This window comes from Balaenoptera musculus, chromosome 1 (assembly GCF_009873245.2).
Source record: "Balaenoptera musculus isolate JJ_BM4_2016_0621 chromosome 1, mBalMus1.pri.v3, whole genome shotgun sequence".
NCBI lineage: Eukaryota > Metazoa > Chordata > Mammalia > Artiodactyla > Balaenopteridae > Balaenoptera > Balaenoptera musculus.
This window is the reverse complement of record NC_045785.1, coordinates 126,576,428-126,598,689: the sequence shown is the minus strand read 5'-3', so window position 1 is coordinate 126,598,689 and position 22,262 is coordinate 126,576,428. Positions and strand designations below refer to the sequence as shown.

At 39.0% G+C, this 22,262-nt stretch overlaps 1 protein-coding gene across 2 annotated transcripts in view; it reads right to left on the bottom strand.

The window, feature by feature from the left end:
* Positions 1 to 272: 272 nt before the first annotated feature.
* PRRX1 (paired related homeobox 1) overlaps positions 273 to 22,262 on the bottom strand; it is a 72,399-nt gene continuing 50,409 nt past the window's right edge. The window contains exons 2-5 of one of the 2 annotated variants that reach the window (XM_036856568.1): positions 17,829 to 18,004; positions 13,231 to 13,412; positions 9,368 to 9,439; positions 273 to 3,642 (exon numbers count right to left, since the gene is read on the bottom strand). In XM_036856568.1, the coding sequence (XP_036712463.1) occupies positions 9,385 to 9,439; positions 13,231 to 13,412; positions 17,829 to 18,004 (413 nt within the window). In that variant the 3' untranslated portion in view covers positions 273 to 3,642; positions 9,368 to 9,384. The remainder of the gene's footprint in view (positions 3,643 to 9,367; positions 9,440 to 13,230; positions 13,413 to 17,828; positions 18,005 to 22,262) is intronic. The other variant, XM_036856561.1, reaches the window with a different exon arrangement.

The window sequence follows — 22,262 nt, the reverse complement described above, 5'->3', positions numbered from 1 at the left end:
AAAGATGTGGATGAAAAATAGCAAAACTCTCCTAAAAGATCCACTTTACACTTATCCATTATACTAAAAAAGTCCCCTCTTTCTCCCACCATTTGTCTTTGTTTGTGAGAACAATAGATTATTTCCCTTTTTTAGAAAATATTATTACACTCTGATAGAAGTTCTCTTGTTCATAAATCCCTCTTACCTTCACTCTTTTCTGAGTGCAATCTTAGATCTTAGCAGATGTGTTTTTGAAGGTCAAAGAGAAAAGAACCAGCAGACTCAGCAAACATAGTAGTATCCTTCTTTCTTTTTATTGAAAAGGAATCATTTCTATTCTAGCGCAAACAATGTATATTTTACATCATAAAGCAAGATATAATTTACATATTACATTTCTTATGAGATCTTTATACCCTAAATGTCATTCCCTTTTTTATCCGGTCACTTCTTCCTGCTTGATTTAACCTGCCAAGTACCCTACAAATCAGCGCCTTGTTTGGGGGGGGGACTGGGGACACAGACAGATAGTTTGTATGTATTCATCTGTTATCTGGGTATAGATGATAAGGAACAGGGATATGCCTTTGAATTTTGTGTCCCTGAGGCCCTCTGTTGACACCTGGTTTAGGAGCCAGAAGGCTACTCCTCCAAATCACATATCAAACTTCTATTTTTTTAATCAATAACGAATGAACAAAATTGAGTGCTTGTACCCTGTGTACATTTCTCCATCAGATGCTTACATAATAGATGTCTGTGGTATTGATTCACTAGCAATAAAAGCTCCTGTGGTGGACAGCACTGGTTACTCTATGATATTTCTGGACAGCACTTGCTCAGGTGTTGGGTAAAATTGCCTAATTTCATCCAGCACTGGGGTTATGGGTTCAGGCTTTTCTCTTCATCACTGGAAATGAATGTCAGGATGCAAGTTTCAAATGACCTTGTTTTACATGATCCTCTATCTCTTTACTCCCTCTTCTAAGATTTCCCCCTTTTTAGCAAAATCTTTTCACGTATGATGTCTCTTCCCTGCACTATATAACCCAAATCCTCTTTTAGCTGTTCTCCCCAAACTCCAAAAGTTCACCAATTTCTTGGACTGCACTCATTTCACAAAGAATGTTTTAATCTGTTAGGATACACTGTTCCTTTGAAACTTGATAATCTGCAGCAGCTAGTGGGACAAAAGAATTAGTTGAAGAATACTTTAGGAAGCAAATAATGTGTGTTGTTCAGCCAGCCTACACAAACCATTCAGTAAGAAATGTTTTAATAGTATGTTAAAAGAAGAGGGAATCAACTGATGAAAGCAAAATGTATAAGATGGGCTTCCTTCTTAATAAAAGAAGTTCAGAATCAACATAGGAAATACATTTTCAGATTGGTGGCTGTTTGACTGAAAAAATACCACCATTAGCTTAATCTGATACTCCAGGGAAAATAACAAATCTGTACTGAAAGTGCATCTTAAATCCCAAATCCTTGCCTGTCACTCAGAGTTGGCATATTTGGCCAAAATCAATCTAAACCTTTTCAAATTACTGATAAAAATTATTAGAAATCCAAGTTGGTCAGGATGAAAACATAAGTCAAAGATATGTCTATTCTGTGTGTCTTAAATTATTCTTTGGTCAAATGATGTGATTTTTTGAGAGGTCTGCAAATATAAACCTATTTCTCATTTCCAAATACAAGGTTATAAGTATTTACAGCAAGGTAGCATTTCCTTGCTAGAAAACAAGGCTTCTGGGTACAGCAGCCTTCTATTAACATGGTATACTTTTATATTCCCTTTCCTCCCATGGCTACAAAGCGCTGGACATACAGAGAATACAGGAAAGAATGAAGAAGCAAATGATTAGAGCCTCACAACACCCCTGTGAGGTAGGTAAGTATTGTTAAACCCATTTTACAAAAAAGGTAAACCAAGGCACAGCATGGTAACATGGTTTGGTCAAGTTTACCTGACAAGTTACAAAAGCATAGGTGGAAACAAAGAGAAAGAAACAAAGAAAAGGTCAGTCCTGGCTCCCAGCCCTAGACACGAAACTTTATTTCAATATATTAGAAGATAAAAATAGCCCACAATTGCCTTTTAAATTTTTAGAATTTAGATAAACCTTTAAGTATTCTGAAATCTGAAAGATACATCTTTAAAGATGTATCTTTCAGAGTTCTGTTGAGTGGAAAAAGGACAGATGACTAAATGGCTTTCCCTCTTCTAAGTGTAATTCCCGTGATAGATCAGAAGGTATCAGCATTCGACCAGAGTTCAGGTGCCAAACTCAAGGACATTTTCATAGCCTCAAATAGTTTCTAATTTATTTAAAACCCTAATGTGAAAATTAGACCTGTTTTCAAACAGCTGCCCTATCAATTGCTCTGTGGCCGTAATGAGAATTTTGTGTAGCAAAAGAAAGGAAATGAGATCCCTAATAAAAAGTCTTATCACTGTAGAAATAAAGACACTGGTGATGGTGTGAAATTTGCTCTTTGTAGTGTTTGAAAAACTGCAAACTCAAGCTTGCAAGAATATTTTATATATATATAATATATAAATATATACAGTATATATATAAGTGTGCATCTGACTACCCTTAAGGCACCAAAGAGATATAGGCCATGCCTTTCACAACTTAGTCTTTGTTTTCCTAGAGAAATGTCTCTCCCTCTCTCAAGTGAAAAATATGTCTTCTATCAAATAGCGTTATGACAGCAAATCATTCAAGAAACAACAAATATCTTTAACTTAGGATGGCTGATTGATTGGATAGGGGTGAAGGGTGGTAGTGATGGTAATATTATCCTCTATAGTTTAGAGCTTAAATCTAGAGCTTAGATCTAGAACTTAGAGCTTAGAATTAGCCAGACATAGCCAATCACACTGGATCAGACAGGCCAGTGACCAGATGTTGTATACAATTGCTTTTTCTTTCCAGTAGCTGATGGTACAAGCTTACCATGACCAACAGAGATGGAGACAATGAGAAAGGGAATTATGTCTGGCACAGATTCTTCAGAAAGACTTTGGCTTTTCAGAAGTTCCTAGAGCTTCTGTACAGAGAACTAGGAAGAAGGATAGTGTAAGACACTGAGGTTCAAACAGGTCAATGAGGAGACTATAGGCAATTATTCTGAATATATATACATATATGGTTTCTTTGGCTGCTGTAGATTCTTTTAAAACCCATACAATCATGGGGGTGGGTGGGCTGAACTTAACTGAAGAAGCTCAGAATATATCAAGCAAAGCATATGAATAGAAGGAAAAACAAAATTAACACACACAGAAACAAGTGGTGGTGGTATCCCAGAGGGAGGAGGAACATTTGTTAACTAATTTTCATTTTGCTCCTCTCCTGCTTTTCTCTGCCATGGTCCCAATAGTTTAGTTCTGTGTTTGTTTGTTTGTTTGTTTGTTTTTATTTTTTTCCAGCAGATGTAGAAATGACAGAGCAGGATAGGTGTCTTATGGTTTTTGATTTCTTCTTAGGCCTGTTTAATTATTTTTTTCCTCAGTTGACTGTTGGCACCTGGTTCCTCTGTAAACTATATTCCTTGGCCTTCAGTCTCAGGTTGGCAATGCTGTTGGCCATGTTGATGCCCTGTGCAGGGCTATTGTTGGCACATGTGGCAGAATAAGTAGCCATGGCGCTGTAGGGACAAAGGAGAGAGCAGGGAGAATAACAGGCATTAGTTTCATAAAGCTGCAAGTCTGTGCCCCAGATGGGTACAAGTCTCAGGATGGGGGCAGGCAGGGGCAGGTGGGTTGGACTACATGACCTCTGAGGTCCCTTACAGCCCCAGATTCCATTAGTCTAAGGCCCTTGGAAAAGGGTGGCAGTGTTTTGAAGGGCAGGGAAAAGCAGTGGAGCATGGAACAAGACGAGGGGGAAAGTATTTTCTGTGTTGGATACAGTGAGTAATGATTTATTTCTGGGATGAGAGAAGAAAGCTACTTATGGTGGATAACAGGTGTTTAATCAGTTGACCAGTTAAAACAGTGTTTAATCTTGTCCTGACTACATCACCAGCTTGTGGGAGTGAGGAGGAAGAGAAGGAGGCATTTGAATAAGGGGCATTTTTCATTCCTCATTCTAGGTAGCTGACATTAATCCTAACATATTTTAGATAATCACTGAATACCATATTAAATAGTGTACTTGGAGAACCAGTTAAATAATCTAAGATGACTTCTCTGCCTTTGTTGATCCACTGGTTGATAGTACCAAGCACTGCCAAATCAAGAGGTTTCCATTCCAATTGGCCTTGATTTTATAACTTACTCAAAAGTACTTGAGCAGCTTACACTGTCTTTTGGGTCAGTCTTATTTTGGAAATGTTTAAATCTCTTAGATAAACTAGCAAATGCTCCAGTTTCAGTATTCCTGACCTCAGAGGTAACTGTTTCTGACTGTTCTTATTGCTGAGAAAAACCCAAAGTTGTTTTTCACTGTCAGAGACTGTATTTAAGACCTAGGAATACCACTGGGCAGAAATTTGTAATTGGTGGTTTTCCGTTAATTGTACCCATGAATTTCTTTTAAAGGAAAAGTAAAGGTTTCTTAGACTTGGATGCAAATTATCCATTACTTGATACTAAACAGCTATAAGGGAACTCATTTTAATTAAATGAAAATGTTCCTAGTTGTTTCTAAGATTAGCAAAATACCTTTCAACTGAGGGCTGGAATGAGATAGACTTATAAATGGAATGACATGTGCTCTTCTGGTGCCTGCATTCCTATGCAATTTTGTCAGCCACACAGGAGTTTGTGGTTCTGGGGATCAAGTGACAGACCAGAAAGAAAAAACTAAAGCTACTCTACAAATAGAGAGACTGTATCATTAATACTTATTTGGGACACCACATAGTCAAGATTTACAGTCAAGACTTAGAGTCAAGACTCACAAGAGCCTATTTCAGCTCAGTTACTAGCAATTAACCCAGGAAAATTGGGTTAAAAAGTATAATTAGGTCTTTCCAGAAATATAATCCTTAATTTAAGACCCTTATAACACTGGTATGTGTGTGAGTGTGAGTGTCTATGGTTGTGTCCTATGGCAGGGGGAAGACTCAGACGGGTTCCAAAATAACCCTACACTCTTCTATTTCATTGTTGTGTGTTTCACTCTTACTCATTTCTGGGTACATGATCTTAACTGTCTACACAAAATTAGATTTATCTATAGCACCCTGTACTTTTCCTTTTAGGACTTATTTTAATTCCTCATACTATAAACCCCATAGATGAGATACCACATCTGCCTTGTTCACCACTGTGTCCCCAGGTAGAACTAACACCATATCTAGCACATATTTGGCATTCAAGAAAGTATTTAATGAATAGATAAGTAACTGACAAATATCTAGATATTGTATGATTAAACTGATTCCTACTCAATATCAGTGATCTCTGTCATCCTGCTGTGAGTAATGATTTCTAAAAATATTTTACCAACATGCTTTTATTTTAAGGAACCAGTGCTTCCCGTTAATTTTGCTATCTTAATCGAATGTGCAAAATCAAAAGGGACATGACAAAAGCAAGACTGATGATTGCATATTCTTAATCCACCATAAATAGCTTTTAACAGTAAAAAATGAACAAATATTGGTGCAGGTTAGACTTATAGAATAGACTATTACTTCTACTACTGTCTACCAAAAGACAAAGACAGAAAGAGTCCCAATTCATGTAGGTTTCAATTAGGAGTGAGATAAATAATCAGAACAATCTGTTAAAATGGGACAAGTTTTTTTCTTTGTTACAATATACCAAGAAGTCTCATTTATTTTCAAAACCCATATACATATTATCATTTAAGTTCTGTATGAATTACATGCTTCCATTCAAGACCCTACCAGAAATATATGCAAATCCATAAATCCCATACTCAAGAAATTTCTAGGGTATACTGAAATCTAAGATTTCAAAGAAATAAAAGATCTAAGTAGCTAAGAAAAAAGATAATTGGATTTGGGAAATGTACCTAAGTTATAGATTATGACATCAACCAAATCAGCCTTTCTCAGCCAGATTTCTGTGAGAGAATTCAGTCCTAAAGATGGTACATAGTACAATTTTAAATGCATAGGAGAGAAGCTGAGATTTTGAGTTATCTGTATTATTTAAGTACTGAGAATAAAATTAAATGGCTTCTGAAAACAGGAGGCTAAAACTTCATGAGAGAGCAGAAAGAAAAAAAAAAATTCTCTGGTGGCAAACTGTAGATTGTCATGGAGTATTGTGCTTTTACGTATTTGGCCCAATTTCTTGGGGGATATGTTTTCCATCCTTTGAGATTCTGGACAAGCAAAGTCCTATTTAATAGAGATTCTCTCTTTTTGTGATGATCAAAGGTGTGGTCACTTTCCTTAGCAGACAAAGGGAATTAGAACCATGGAGAATTAGTTTACTGAAGATGATGTTCCTGTTTTCTAGAAATGTCTACTGTATTTGCGATTTCAATTTTATCTATTATATAACCATTTTGCTGCAGTTACTTCATAATTTGCTAGTATCATCTGGTTTTCTAGTCTGAAGACTTAGTATGGTAACACATATCTTGGAAATACTGAGATTCTCTAACGCAGGCCAGATGTTAGTGTCCCAGACGAGATGAATGTTGATCCACTTCCCATCTCAAAACCAAATTAATGAAATTAGAGTTATATTTTACACAGGAGATTGGATTTTCACTGAGACATTTTTCCTTAAATAGCAACCTGTGTTTGCAGAGTTGAGAACAGCACCCTTGTCTAATTGTACTGTGGTGCTGTTCTAAGGACACCACTGTGTTAGTGAGACCATGACAATGACTTATATGTAGCTCTCAAGTTAGAGGGATGCGAGAATAAAAAAGCAGTTGATATTAATGAATGAGTTTTGCAATATCCTATACGCTTGATAAGTGATAAGGTTTTCACTCTATAAACGTTTAGGAAAGCTATAAACTTTCAAAAATCGGTCTAACTTATTTCAGCATCGCATAGCCATAAGAAATAGGATAAAAGAACAGAGACCATCTTAATTCACAGCCTCTAAACAAACATTTAGAGTACGCAACTTTATAGGCGGAGACTGAAGTGATATTGTGTGCACACACTAAAGAAAACGAGTATGTTTTCCCTCCAGTAGTTTGACATGAATCTAGTTTCTCAACTTAAACTAAAACTGCCATTTAGGCAAGTAGGGACCAGTCCTTTGACATACCAGTAATAAGCAAGACGTGTTACAGGTCAGAAAAGACAAAATTAATCCAAGAGCAGCTTAGTCATGCTTTAAAAAGGCATTAGAAGTATGATGGAGAGGACCCACTTCCAAAAGTGACAACAGATGCAAGAGAGCCTTGAGTGGCTGTCAGTCTGAAAGATTGTTCATGACCACCTGTTTTCCATGTCGCCAAAACTTCTAAAGCTCTGTGTTAGGAAAAGAATGAGAACCCTGAAATGTTTTCTCACAAGACAGAAACCAATGAGGTTAATAAGCTGTTTTCAACCAAATTAATGGGGCCATTCGCACCATGTAAAATGACCTCTCCTTCCTAAACAGGATTAAGCTTCCTGGGCTAAAACGATGAGGTTGAAACTAGGTCGTTTATTAAGCACATGATAACACCAAGAGCCTGCTTTCCAACACGTAGAGATCCTGTCCATTGGTCTTGCCTTCTGCCTATTCCTCTAACAGGATGCAGACATGACATGAGTACTAAGACTGGGCTTATAGGGTTTGGCCAAAGCAATATTTCTATTTAGTTTTGAAGAATGTAAAGTTCTCTGTGTCTGTGACCAAGAAACGGCATTGCCGTGTACAGGGCATTGAGGAATTAGAGATGAAAAAGAAATACTTGTATCCCATCTGTTGATTCAGCAAATCTGCTCTGGGACTTGCACAGAGCTGACACATTTAAGTAAGCTTGAAATTTTTCTCTCTCCTTATTTGGAGATTCCTAACAGATGGAGTCCAGCCACAGACAGCAGAATGCTAACCACCAGCAGTGTTAGAGTTTTGTTTTCACTGGGGACAAATCATTTTTGATAATTTCAAACTACCTTGAGAGGTTGTCGTGAGAGATAACGTGTTAAAATGACTGCCAAACACCAAGGAAGTATGGACAATACTATACATGGTATGGTTTTAAAGCCAGGAAACTTATGAATGTCTCCCCCTCTGCTTTCTAATCACCCAGAGTGCAAATCCCACAAATCACGAAACAATTGAGGAGAGCTGGGGGAAAAATACTACCTGACTCAGTTTTCAACTCTAACTTTGTTTTCTATTTGGCCCTTTTGGACAAATGATGACAAGCTATGGAAAATTTCACCCCAAAGACAGATCTGTCAGCCCAAGAAGTCCATGTGTCTTCCTGAGATCCTAAGGCTTCCCAGCTTGGGATTTTTCGAAAGGCTGTAGAGCTTGAGGTTTTCATGACTCTGTCTGTGACGTGTAGAGGTTGGAGATCATCTGTTTGGTTTGTTCTTTTGTCAATGCAAGAACAGCAGAGGTATACTTGCTTCATCTAAGAAAATTCAATATGAGTTTTCCTAGGGAAAATTTACTTTTAAAGAGAGACTGGATAAATTCTTTTGGAAGTGATCTTTTGTGATTTAAATAATCATTTCCAACTTCTGTTTTTAAAACTCAGAAGTTGATTTTTTTAAACGTACATTTAGCTCTTAAAGTGGACACATTTGGGCCATATTTCATTACTAAGCCTTCAGTTTGCACTGCATGTTCAGTGATGCTTCCACCATTCTAAACTTTTCTTTCTAGAAATGTTTTATATATGAAGACTTGCATCTTTCTGTTGTCTCAATGATTTTTGTTTCTCTTTTTGAAATGCGCATTGCTTAACCGTAGGTTCCAAACGCCCCTGTGTGATATATAATAGGGAAACTATCACTAGCTCAAGCTTAGATACAAGGTTACATAAGAGATTCATCACCCAACTGGCCTGAAGAACAACAAGAGCCAGGACAAGAACATAGTTCTTCTGACCTCTGTCCCATCTCCTCTAAAACCTCACTCTTCAAAGTATGTACCAAGTGTCAACAGCCTGGGCATCAGGTGGGAGCATGTTAGAGGTACATTTCCCAGGTCCTGCCCCAGACTTACTGAATCTCATTCTGCATCGTACCATGATTCCAGGTGATTCATACGCCCAGTAATCTTTGCAGAGCCCTGCTCTAGGCTATCAGACTACCCTTAACTCTATGGACGTCTTTTCTTGCAGCTTTGGTTTCCAATGGTGTTCCCCACTTGAGGACCTCACTGCTTTCATTTCTAGGACTGTTAAGCCCCACTTTCTTGAATATACTTAATTCCCATTTAAACCCTACCCCCAGCAGCCGCCCTCTTCCCCCTCTGACAAGTTACCTTTTCAGTGTCTTCCGTTAGAATCCGTTATGAAGCCCCTCGTGTAAACAACATCTTGGGAGGGACGAGGATCTATTTTTGAAAGTGTGAAAGGGAGAAATGAGCCAAATGCGTTCAGCAGATGTCAGGCAGCACCGTGACCACGATCAAATGAGGGGAGGAGGAGGAGAAGGTGGGGGGAGGGAAATTGTGGATAAGGATCGCTGGCCTCTCTTTCACTTGTCATTAGTTTTCTTTGAAGCCCAGCCCTCCCTCTGGAAATGGCACTCCAGACCAACACTGCAGAGCCAGGCCATTCTTTATCTATCTTTCATAGGAAGGGATGTCTCTGCAGAAAGGTTTCTTGACTACTTCATCTAAAACAACAGTCAAAAGTCCAGGACTTGGTAAATCACTGCTACCCGAGAGGCAAAGCAGTACAAGATAATGAGTCTTAATAACTCTAGTGCTTGTGTGTGCTTTCATTTGCATAAGGAAACAGTTCTGAGCTAAGCAGTGAGCATGTGTGCCAAAGACAAGCTTCTTTCAACTGTCTAGGGGTAGATAAAGAAGACACCTGCCAGGACAGTAGTGTCCTGTTAAGGAATGCTTTGTTCCTTCTGGTGACTCAGTTGCCTACCTGATATCATCACCTCTAACACCCTCGAGGGAATGAAGGAGGTCAGGACATGCTATAAATAGAGTGAACCATAAGTCTCAGTTTGCCAGGGACAATCCCAGTTTACGCCTGTTGTCCTAGTGTCATTATTAATAGCACTCCCCTTTTACTTCAAAAGTGTCCCAGTTTGGATGATAAATTACACAGCCACCAATCTAGATATAAAAGACACCCGGAAAAAAATATGTTGGCTGTTTCCCATCCCATAATTCTGACCATATGCACGCTATCTGCTTTGAGTCTTGGTTTCCTCCTCTCTTCTTCCACAGTTTGCTGTGGAAGTGAGCAAACTGTCCTCTCCGGCAAAACTGTCTGCTCCACTGTCCCTGGGTTGCATGACCAAGCTGCCTCTCTCATCCCAGGGGTTGCCCGCACACCCCAGAATGTGGACCTCAGTCACAGGCTTGCTTCACAGATCTGAGACAAACCCTGAATCAAACAGGCGTGTTTACGTAGTTTCCTAGTCTTTTACTATTTACTATTTTTAATATCGTGTAAGGTTTAATTTGAATGAAAATATGGTTATGTGGCCTAATACTTTGGACAGAAACAGGGATCATGAGCCCTGGCTCTAATTCTGCTTGCTGAAGGCTTAAACTTGGGCAAGTGTTCGGTCTGTTCTTTGGAACCAGATCAAGGACAGAGCTGCCACACAGGAGCATCCAAGGATTAACCAAGAGAAATGCCTTTTAATGAATGTCACATGTGAGATAACTAATTTGACATAATAGCACCAACAGAAATAGCAAGTTAATTTTCCATAACACAAAAGGTCTATCATTTCCTTTGCTTTTCGTCACTTGGTTTTCTTTTATATTTCCTTAACAAGACTTATATTTCCTACCAAGCTTCAAAATGTGAAATCATAACGTATTTTGGTTCTAAACATAGCAGAAAAATCTCCAAGAAACAAAATAGCTTTGTGCCACTTTTAGAAATTAATCAAAATATAAACACTTCAGTCAACATTGGGTCAAAAAACATTACTATTGATTAAATTACTGCTTAAACCATCATTTTTCTACTTAAATCTGGAGATTAATTTATTCTTCATACAGAATATGAACAATCAGATTCTATGAAATTTTTAATTAATTATTTTTTACAAACTCTGTGTCTAAGAGAGAAATGATATAAAAGTATACCATGAATTGAGTAAGAAGTACTAGGTTATATGATTTTTAAGTGAAAGGAGCAGAATACAAAATAGTATTTATACTAAGTCTATACTATATAAAATACTGAACCCTAATTGCAAAAATAAACACTAATTATCTCAAGATGGTGGAATTATGAGTGTTTTTTTTAAAGTGTATCTAGTATTTCTACATAATCATTCAAATTAAAATAGAACACTTCCCCAAATAGCACACATAAATTGCATAATAATTTCAGTTAGATGCCCATATACATAGTATGTATAATGCAGGCACAGGATTTGAACTTCTGCTGAGGTCCAGGTAATCTAGCCATTAATTCAGGGAAGATTTCATCCCCACTCATGCAGTGTACTGCCCTCCGCCTCTCACTGGTAAGGACCACGTGACAGCCATCTGGGTTATTACAGCTGGTATGAAAATGTCCTCACTAGGATCCAGGAAGAAAAAGGAGCTGAACTTCCTGGTTGTGACCAAATTCAAACCAGAGACCTTGAAACATCAAGCTCTGATCCACATCCATTTCCCAAGCCATTTAATGAGCCTATGAACTATCAATATTTCTTCAAAAAACAAAGCAGTCTTCCACTTATTTAAAATATTAAAGAATATATGATTTCACGATGGTCTTCAAAATATGTTTTTAGTAAATCCTATGGGCGAGGAGTCTAAATTTTAAATAGGACACACAGATATGACTAATCTTTTGAAATCAGCAAGGCATACTATGTCTGAGAGCAACAGAAATTTCCAGTTTCCTATGCATAGAGTCTCCATGTACTAAGACCAAAGCAATTCAGGCTAATTTCACAATGGGGAATTTAAAAGAAATTTCCAAATGCATTTATGGTGTTTCTTTCAAGGAACTGATTTGGAACAGAGAGAATATTTAGGTGAGGTTTTTTGCTTTGATTAGAGTGATCAACTTTTGAAAGTATTTGCATTTCACTAATGTTGCATTTCACATCAGTAGCTCAGCATCAACTGGGAGATAATCTTATAATTAGTTTAAAACCTCTCTTTAAACTTTTAATTAACCTTAGCAATAAAAAGGTAAACAGAAGCATAATAACTGAATTTGTAAATACTTCTTCCTCCACTGCCATCAGCCAGAGAACACATAGCCTTGACCTGGTTTCTAAGAATACTCAGGTTTAGGTTCAAATAAAGACACTTTAGACTGATGACAATGCATTAGGCACATGTTTCTCAGCTTCCCTCTGGCATTAATCTGTATTTTCTAGACAGCATAATAAATGGAGGTTAAAAGCCTTTCCAAGCCATTGAAATAATACTCTGTTATTTGCTTCCTTAATATTTTTCACCTTTTAAATATAAAAATTTAGTGTAAATTATACATTGTTTTTTATAATTTTTTTTTAAAAAAACACACAAACTAACCCCTCAAAGAACTTCAGATAAGTAGACAAGAATTAGCAATAGATTAGGAAGGCATCTTGGATCATAAGGCATCCCCACCTACTAACAAAGAACTATGGCCATGAAAGTTATCTGAATGATCTTGGGTTTTTTCCCCTTCTCTCTCTCTCTCTCTCTCTGTCTCTCTCCTTCTTTTTTTCCTTCCTTACTTCTTTTCTTTTCATTCAAAATCAGTTTTATTGTGAAGTTTGCCTTTGGTCCTACACTTAGAGCCTTACATGTTAAATTCCTACTTGTGCATAATCAAACCAATCTATCAGATTTGGAAATGGAGTGAAGTTTTGTTCCAGAATGATTACAAGAGGGACTCTGGGCATAGCTTAATGATCTTTTCTTTTAGATTCTTCCCCATCTTTGAAACCTCTGCAAGAGTTCCTGAGTCCAAGAGGAGATTGCTGATGGCCTGCCCCTCTCTCTTCTGCCCCAAACCCTGCTCCTGGGGCAACTAGTAATCTCCTGTGAAAATCTGGGGATGTCAGCAAGTTGAATGTCTCTGAAGAGGTTAACCCAGTAAGAAATGTCAGCCAGCTGCACAAGCAGCTTTAAACGTGACCAACCGCTGAGAAACGTGTGGAAGTGGAGCAAGGGAGAGTGGGCCAGTCATTCACCTGTACGGAGAGGCCGTCCCCCAGGAGAGATAATCAGTGGGTCTCGGAGCAGGACGAGGTACGATGGGCTGCTCCACAGCAGTCACATCTCCTGAGTAGGATTTGAGGAGGGAAGCGTTTTTATTGGCCAGCATGGCTCTCTCATTCCTGCGGAATTTGGCTCTTCGGTTCTGAAACCACACCTGGAAGATTGTCGGGAGGAGAGAAGAGCATGAGGAGGGAGAGAAGAAACAAAGAAGAGGTTCCATGAATCAAGTCCTGGTTGATTTTTACCATGCAATACCTTCCCAAGGAAGATACAGGCTAAGTATGGAATTCTTCCCAGAACAACAGAAAACATGCCATAATCCTTCCCTGGTGGGCCATGTTCCAGGGCTGTTAAGGACAAAGACTATTAGAACAGGACCATGAGGTACTTCCAATAATCAAGCCACCAGAGATGGGATCCATGACTAACCCATGTGACAGCAAAATATGGATTATAATCCCTATTGTAATTGTAATAAAAAAAAAAGAAAAATCTCGTTAGACTTCTGCACAGATACAATGGCATTTTAAAAGTTTTTTTCAAAATTCTTCAAAAGGCAAAAACTTCAACTGCTTTCATAATACTTATTGGATATGTAAAGAAAATTCTCCATCTTCCCAAAAGTAGACCCTGCAACAAGGATTTAAGGAGCAAATAATTTATCTGGGAGGTGCAAGGAATATCAGTAAGAGAGGGAGGAAGTGACAGAAGAAAAGCAACCTCTAACTGTGCTACTGAACCAGCTTCCTCTGTGGGAACCCAGTCCTTAAGGGACTCTAAGGACGAATGCAGGGCACACACCTCCCACCGGAGGGGTGAGAGAATTATGCATTTGTACACTGGCTCCTGTCAGTCATTGATTATAAATGTTCCAATACTTCTGGCATGTCTCCCGAAGTTCTAGAAAGAAACTTGTGAAACAGAAATGCAGATACTGAAAATTGGAAGTTGGCTGGAGTATATTTAATTGTAGGGTTCCAAGGAAATAGGCAGTACTGATATCATCGACTACAGCTAATAATAAACCTACCACTTATTAAGTGCTATTAGGGCTAGGAACTTATATAAGAACGTTACCTACATTATTTCTAGTTATCATGACAATTCCACAATTAGGTATTATTATTTCTATTTCAGAGTTGAGGAAACCGTTTCAATGAAATTAAGTAATCTGTTGAAGTTCTCACAAGTAATAAATGGCTGAGTTTTTGAGCTTAAGAACATCTGACTGATGATACTACAACTCTTCCAGACTGTCGTGGTATTTTATTCATTCATTTACTCATTCAAGAAGTCTCTGGCGATTGCGTTCTAGACCCTGGCCTAAATACCGGGAATGGAGAGGTGAGACTTATTCTCTGCTCATAAGCAGCTCACAATCTATTAAAAGAAGATAGACATGTAAATTTGAAAAATTACAAGAATTTTAAGTGCAATTATGGAAAAGCATGACAAGGTGTGGGAGAAAGAAATCCTATGGTGCGGAGTGGGACAATTTCACAGTTCTAGTTGGTAACATTCACATAAAATACCACGTGATTGGTGCCCCATGGAAGACCAGGGTGCAAATCAGTAGAGGCAGAATCTTTTCTGGCTTCACTTCTTTTGTTTCTAATGTGTCCTTCATATTGCTATTAGAGTTATCATTTTAAATGCAAATATAATTGTATTAGGGCTTCGCTTTAGCTTTATATCATCCTCTGACTCTATATCACCCACAGATTAAAATCAAAATGTCTTACCATAGAACAAAGACTGTTCAAGAATTAGCTCATCGTCCACCAAGTCAGCCACATCCTGTATCACTTGAATCTCATGCACTGGCCCTTCATCATTTCCAATCCTACCTGGGCTTAAGACTCCCAAATATATTTGGTTATTCTCCCACCTACGTGTATTCACACTGAATGTTCTCTCTGCCTGCGATATTCTTCCCTTTTGTCCACATGCCAAAGACATGTTTCTTTAAGATTTAACTTTAATATCACCTTCTTTGTGAAATGTTGTAGTGGAAAGAACATAACAGAGTTGGATAAAAACACTGGCTCCATGACTTTAAAAGTTTGTCCTTGGATAGTTATTTAATTTCTCCGATCCTTTGTCTCCCAATCAAATGAAGATAATTATACCTACTCACAGGTTGTTGTGAGACTTGGCTCAGAATGGCTGCTTAATGTTCATGTATTCTCTTTTTCCCCAGGCAGATTTAATCATTCCCTCCTCTGGTCTATCACTAATTCTTGAACATTCCTTTACTGTAGGAATCATCTTACTCTATGATAACAGTATGATATGCACATCTGTCTTCTCTGCCCCCAGTCTGTAACATCTTTAAGGAGAGAGGTCAGTGTATTATTTATGCCCAGCAAACCAAAACCAGTTCCAAGCGAATAACAGATGCTCGATAAATATTTGAGGGAAAAAAGTGAATTTTGCAAAGATGATAAGATATGGCTTCCATCCAAGAGGCCTTCACCGTCTAGTTGGGGAAGTTGGCCCACATACAACTCAATATAATACATGTCATGTTGTGATAAAAGCCATAAATATAAAGAAGGCCAGAGTCAGAGGGAGTGGTTCACACTGGCAAAGGGTAAGACTTCATGGAGGAAGAATAAAGTCACGGAGGGAGAATTCTGTCCTGCTCACGTGGGAAATGTTCACAACTCTAAAAGACATTAGACCGTAGCAGGATGGAAAAGGTGGAAGATAGAATAGTTTCAGCATATAAGAAAGTCATTTGCTCATTGTTGTGATGGGGCCAAAATAGCTCTCAACCCAAAATTGTTCTTTCACATTTTTTTTTTAATTTCCAGCGTTGCCCTGTCCAGGTTTCCTTATTTAAAATTCAGATCACCATGGCAAAAATGATACTTTCAGGAATTGTGGGTTATTGGCCTAAAATTATTTATTAGGCCACTGCAGGCCAAGCCTGGGGTATAAAACTTATGGGGTTTTGAAGGAGAGGGAGGGATTTAAGAGTAGAAACAGAGAACGTGTTTGGAGAGCTGTGGTGAGCAGCATGGGGGAAGAGGATGTGGGAAGGCAGACCTCCGAGTTCTGCTTTGGGCTGCAGGATGGAGAGAGCAGAACTGAGTTTGTGCCTGTGGACCACTCTCATCTGAACCCTGAGAGACCACCATGCAGTAACATACGCATCCTCACGTATGCCTTCTCCTCACCTACCCTCGGGGGCACCACAGTGCCCAGGCAACTTTCCCCTTTTGTCAATGACATTTTTTTTTTCTCCTGGGGAACACTTCTAGGTGAAATCCCTGTTTCCCATGGGGAAAACTCTTGAACGCTCTCTTCAGGCTGAAGGGACCTCTAGGACCCTCTCCCTCAACTCAACGAATGTCTCTCGTAGCATAGGGTACTAGATACAGTTCCTACCCTCCACGCCCTTTGAGTCTAGCTCAAGTCCCCATCAAGAGGGTTATTATTTGCAGAAAGAAACCCTTTAAGCCCAGACTGAACACAGATATGCAAACAATAATTCATTCGGGAAGACAAGACAGATTTGGCCCACAACCCCTCTTTATCAAAAGAGCAGCCTACCACTGGCAATATGGAAAATAATAAAATCTTGACTCTCAGCAAAGATAGCAAAGCACTGCTTGAAAAAGCATTTAGCCAGAAGACTCTTATTTATTTAAAATTTACTGTAGTGCTTAAAATCATGAACTCTGAATCTGCATATCTGTCTTCAAATCCTAGTTCAGCCATTTCCTAGCTGTGTGACATTGGGGAAACTACTTTAACCTCTGAGTCTCAGTTTCCTCATCTGCAAGATGAATAATGTTATCCACCTCAGTGAATTGTTGTGAGGATTAGACAGGTTAGTTTATGTAACTACAAACACTAGTTGGCATATAAGGGCTCAACTAGTGTTAGTTATTATTATCATCATTATTATTCCTAATCACAGGTTGTATTATTTCTAGATGTCTGGCTTGTAGTTGATGTCTCATGGCATTCATATGAGAAACACATGCTATTCTCTTTCCCCTGTCTTACATGCCCTTACCCTTCTTTACTTCATAGAAACACAAAATCATCTATTTGAATGTGCTCTTAATGCAGTTCCTAAGGGCAAGGTCTTTGGTGTGTTCGTTTCCCACTCCCATCCATGTCCATAATTGTGTGTATTTATAATACATTTCCTGAAGATTTGGATATTCCCAAAGTCTGGGGAAGAAAACTGAGATCGAGGACAGAGAGTTCGTCTCTCCGGCCACCCTACAGCTCAAGTCGAAAGCTGGGACGTGGAGGAGGGAGGGTGCAGAGTCAAATGCTCCCATAGACAATGTTTATAACATGGATCTGGAAGAGTGAGAAACATTGGGAGGAAGGAGACCTCTAGCAAGGCATTTTCTGCCCTACTGAAAGGCATTCACTGCAATTTTTAAAAATACCCTGCTGCCAAAAGAAACACAATTAGAAACTGATTCTGTTCTCATGCTGTCCGTTTATAATTCTTTTTAGTATCGGCTCTGGTCTGAAACCTGCAAGTTGTGTTTTTCAACAGTCTTCAGAGATGTGCCCCTAAGGAGGGGAATACTCCGGTTACCTGCACTCTGGCCTCGGTGAGGTTCACCCGGCGGGCGAGGTCTTCTCGCACAAAAGCATCTGGGTAGTGTGTCCGCTCAAAGACACGCTCCAAAGCCTGCAACTGGCTGCTGTTGAAGGTTGTCCTGTTCCTCCGCTGCTTTCTCTTTTTCTTTTCCTCTGAGTTCAGCTGATCATCTGGAATAGAAGAAATTGATGGCAAGGAGCTAAAAAGTCACGTTGGAGGTCCCGGTTTACACTTCTTTACTGTGTACCTACAGTGAGATTGTTTCCTTGGCTCACATGCTTATCAAAGTGCTATAGCCAAATGCCACTTCCAGTGTGCAAATGCAGGCATTGGTGCTATCAGTTTCATATGCCAAGAACCCGCAGCAGTTCTGATGCTTGGTCGTTGCTTCTAAATCTGGGACCAGACCTGAACTGTCGGAGGGATATTTTTTGTATGCTGAAAAAAAAAATTTTTTTTTGAAGCCTGTTTTGTCAAAGAGGGCTAAAGGAAAATTTAACTCCTCTCCATATTCTCTGGAGATGGGGGAAGGAGAGTAGATTGCTTTGTACCTCATTTGTCTTAGACAGTATTAGAAGGATCTCTGTTTTACCAATCATTTTCCTGGAAACAGCAAGTAACTCCCAACTGTATTTGCTCAAGGCTCCATGCTGTTGCTGAGGCAGGCTTCAGGGGCCTCAGCCTAGATCAGAGCTCGTGCTATAACACCATCAAAAGCTGACACTGACCTGAGACTCACCCTCTAAGAACTCAAGAACAGTCCTGAAACATCTCTGAAACAGTTGCACTCCAAATTTGAGTTCTAAGGCTTTGAGCTCTTGGGAACCTTTGGAGAATCATTTCCCCATGTTTTCACCTGTCAAGATTCCTCCTTGGTTTTCTCTGAATGCCCCCAAAGGCACCCTGGCAAGCTGATCATCCAGGTTGCCCATGGCAGTCAGAGAGTAGTGTGCTCCTGTCCTGCCACCCTCCTTCAGCCCCGACAGGAATGATGCATGTGTGAAGCTGAGCGGAATACCAGTTGTGCTAACACCACCATCAAGCCCTCACCCTGACACCCAAGCCACTGCAGAGCCCGTGTAGCACTCAGAGATTTATAGCTCGAGCTGCTCAGGCCCAAGTCACATGCTCAGCCTGATGAACTGAACTCACACTTCTAATCACTTTCCCCACTCAGCTCAAAGAAAAATATGAGTGAGAGTGAAGATGGAGAGAAAGAAGAGCATGGCCACTCGCTCCACATTCAACAGAAAGTAGCTCTCAGCCATTTTTTCCAACATGTAAAGTCTCCTGATCCTCTCTGACTATAAACACACAAAACACTCAAGAAAATTACTAGCATGAATTCTAATGCCCCAAGGAGAGTGATCCACCCCTGAGCTATAGTAGTATTATTACAAATTGAGGGCATGTTCCAGATTTGGGTGGGGATTCAAAGTGCAGCTTAAATCTAGGAGTTCCTAGCTCAGATCTCTCAGTGCCTAACTGAGGCCTCCAAGACCTTTTCATGAGAGACCCCTTCATGAGTGCTGCTTCATCAGTGATGCCCTTGGAGCTCAGAAGAGAGACTGCTCATTCCTTCCTGATAGTTAAAGTACCTAGATATAGTAAGTGCTTGTTGAATTTGTGTCCAGGGAAAATGTGAAACTTTTCCTGTCTTTAGAAAATTGTTTCTGTAGGAAAAAAAAACAAAAACAAAAAACAGTATGATCTCAACCACATTCCTCCAGCTAAGAAGCTGCTGACACCTATTCTCTCAGCTTTATGGTTGTGTTCAGAGTTGACCACCTCTCTAGTTTCTTCCACTGTGGTACCTCAACTAGGAGCCCTGCTTTGAAGGCGCTTTTGTGACACTCTCAATAAGAAGGTCAGATCAGTGGCATCTTGAGAATGGAGCCAATTTAATTATCATGATTTCTGGGATCTATCAATGCCTGGAATATTCCATCCAACAACCCTGATTTTACCACTATTTAGCTATTAGCAAAATTAGTTTACAATAATGTCAACACTAGAGTTCAAACACCTAGGATCATACATCTTTCAGCTGTTGCCTTGCACTTGTATGTTCCTTCCTATTTGAATATTTGAAGGCATTCCTGTTGCTCCCATTCTCTTTCTAAATCTTTTTACAGTTCTATGTCTTGCACTTCAGGTCTCTCTCAGTCATTCAGGCCTTTTGACAGCACCACACCTGTATTTCATGCTCCTATTAAACAGAAGTCTGCAAAAAATCTTTAGCTTCCATACCAACCCTAGACTGAGACCAATTAGACCCTAGGCTATTTTAATCATATAAAGGAAATCCCTTGTTAAGCCAATCCCATGATTTGTGTTCTTTCCTCAAAGAAAATGCTTTCTCAGGTATAACCACAAATTATAAATCCTTTATGCTGTTTGGTAAGCCCATTTCTTCTTGTACTGCCAAACTATGATGGAGAACAAGAATTTTTTATGTTTTGTTGTTAGTACTACAACCTGCTGCATAGTCTCTCAGCAGTTCTTTGAAATCTTCCACTCTTCACTCAAATTCCACTGCCTGTCCCCCATAAACCACCAACTCCCCTGACATGGGAGCAAGGGAAATGGAGAATTATAGTTTATGACAGAGAATAAATAGCTATGATGACCTGAAATGATTCCAGCAAAAGTTTCCCAGTGAATGTTCTTGTTGTTTTTAACAAATGAAAACACCAGTCCAGATCATGTTGAAGGTGAGAAAAGACACACAAATAACAGGGGTCCAAGGAGTGTATCTGGCAAATGTCCTTCAGAGCACAAGTATAATAGAAAGAGACAGTGAGGGGGCAACAGAGACAGCTTGAGCGGCAGCCCTTCGGCTCGTCTGTCTTTGCTCACTAATCACCAACTATGAGCTCCCTGTTTCCCCCCAAGAACACAGAACAGGATCAGTACAATCTCATCAGCAGCAGGAGAGAAAATGTGAACATCGTACAGGTTTACAAACGTGGGGTATTTGAAACACCTGGGATAAGAACTGTTATCAGATTCTGAACTCTGGCTGAATACTGGGTAGAGAAAGTAGTGTATTTTTATCATTGCTGGAATATCATCTTTCTGGTAAAAACAGCTACTGTAAAGGTTGATTTTGAAAGATGCTGCCCAAGGACGCTGACAGCCAACTGGCCATCAGGAAATAGCTAATTCTTTGGTATTCTGAAATGGGTAGGGTTCACCAAACTGCAGGATAACCACAGGGTACATGGATACATTTTTATCAAAATCATGTTTCAAATCCAAGGTGTTTACAGATTCTATGGATGATTATGTATGTTATGAATGATTGAGTAAATTGTAAGTATGCAGTTACTGCCATGCTTTCTAATAAAAATAAGAAAAATGATCTTATTAGCAGGTTAATTTTCACTTGGATTCATGAGTCGTAAAATATTGGCACCACATGAAACCAGAGAAATTATCTAATTCAACCCTTTTATTTTACAGATGAGGTAAATGAGGCTTAGAAGAATGAAGTGATTTGCCTCAAATCACAATACAAGCTGTGACTGAGCCAGAGCTAGAAGCCAGGACTTCTTTTTTTTTTAATTTAAGGTATAGTTGATTTACAATGTTGTGTTAGTTTCAGGTGTACAGCGAAGTGATTCAGAGAGATATATATATATATAAAAGAATATATATTTATTCTTTTTCAGATTCTTTTGCCTTATAGGTTATTACAAAATATTGAGTATAGTTCCCTGTGCTATACAGTAGGTCCTTGTTGGTTACCTATTTTATATATAGTAGTGTGGAAGCCAGGACTTCTAATTCCACTCTACTTTTAAGTGCCAATGACAACATACACCCTGTGCAGGAGAGGGGCAATGACTCACCAGAGATATAAATAGAAAACCACTACCCCAGGAAAAAATTTTATGGGAAAGATAGGTTTATCCAAACTAGCTGTATAAAGAGGGTCTCAGGAACAGGGTCCACATGTATCACACATTGTTATTCCTGCCAGAAGAGCCATTAAAAAAATGCAACCATTCTCATCTAGGACAGCAACTTTGATCCAGATGTTCTTGGATTTCACTTTTCAAAGGCCTCTGTAAGTCCTTGCTTCATCAATTAAATGTGTGCAGGGTTACTTTAGCAGAGTAGTAAACCCTCATCTTCCGTCTTCTCCTCACATTCATATTAGTGCTTCCCTTTCTTTCATTTTAGGACACAGTTCAAAACTCTGTCTCCTATGACACATCTTAATCCTACTTTCTCTATAAAACTTTGCTGATAATGCCAATCTATATTGATTTCTCCATATCTAAATTCCTAAACATATTTTAGTACATAATCAAATACTTTTTAAAAATTATGGTTCATTTCTTTTTTATGTAAATGTTTTGTCACCTCGCTGCGCTCAAGTATTCCTATATAAAAGACATAAGATCTTTTGATAGATTAAAT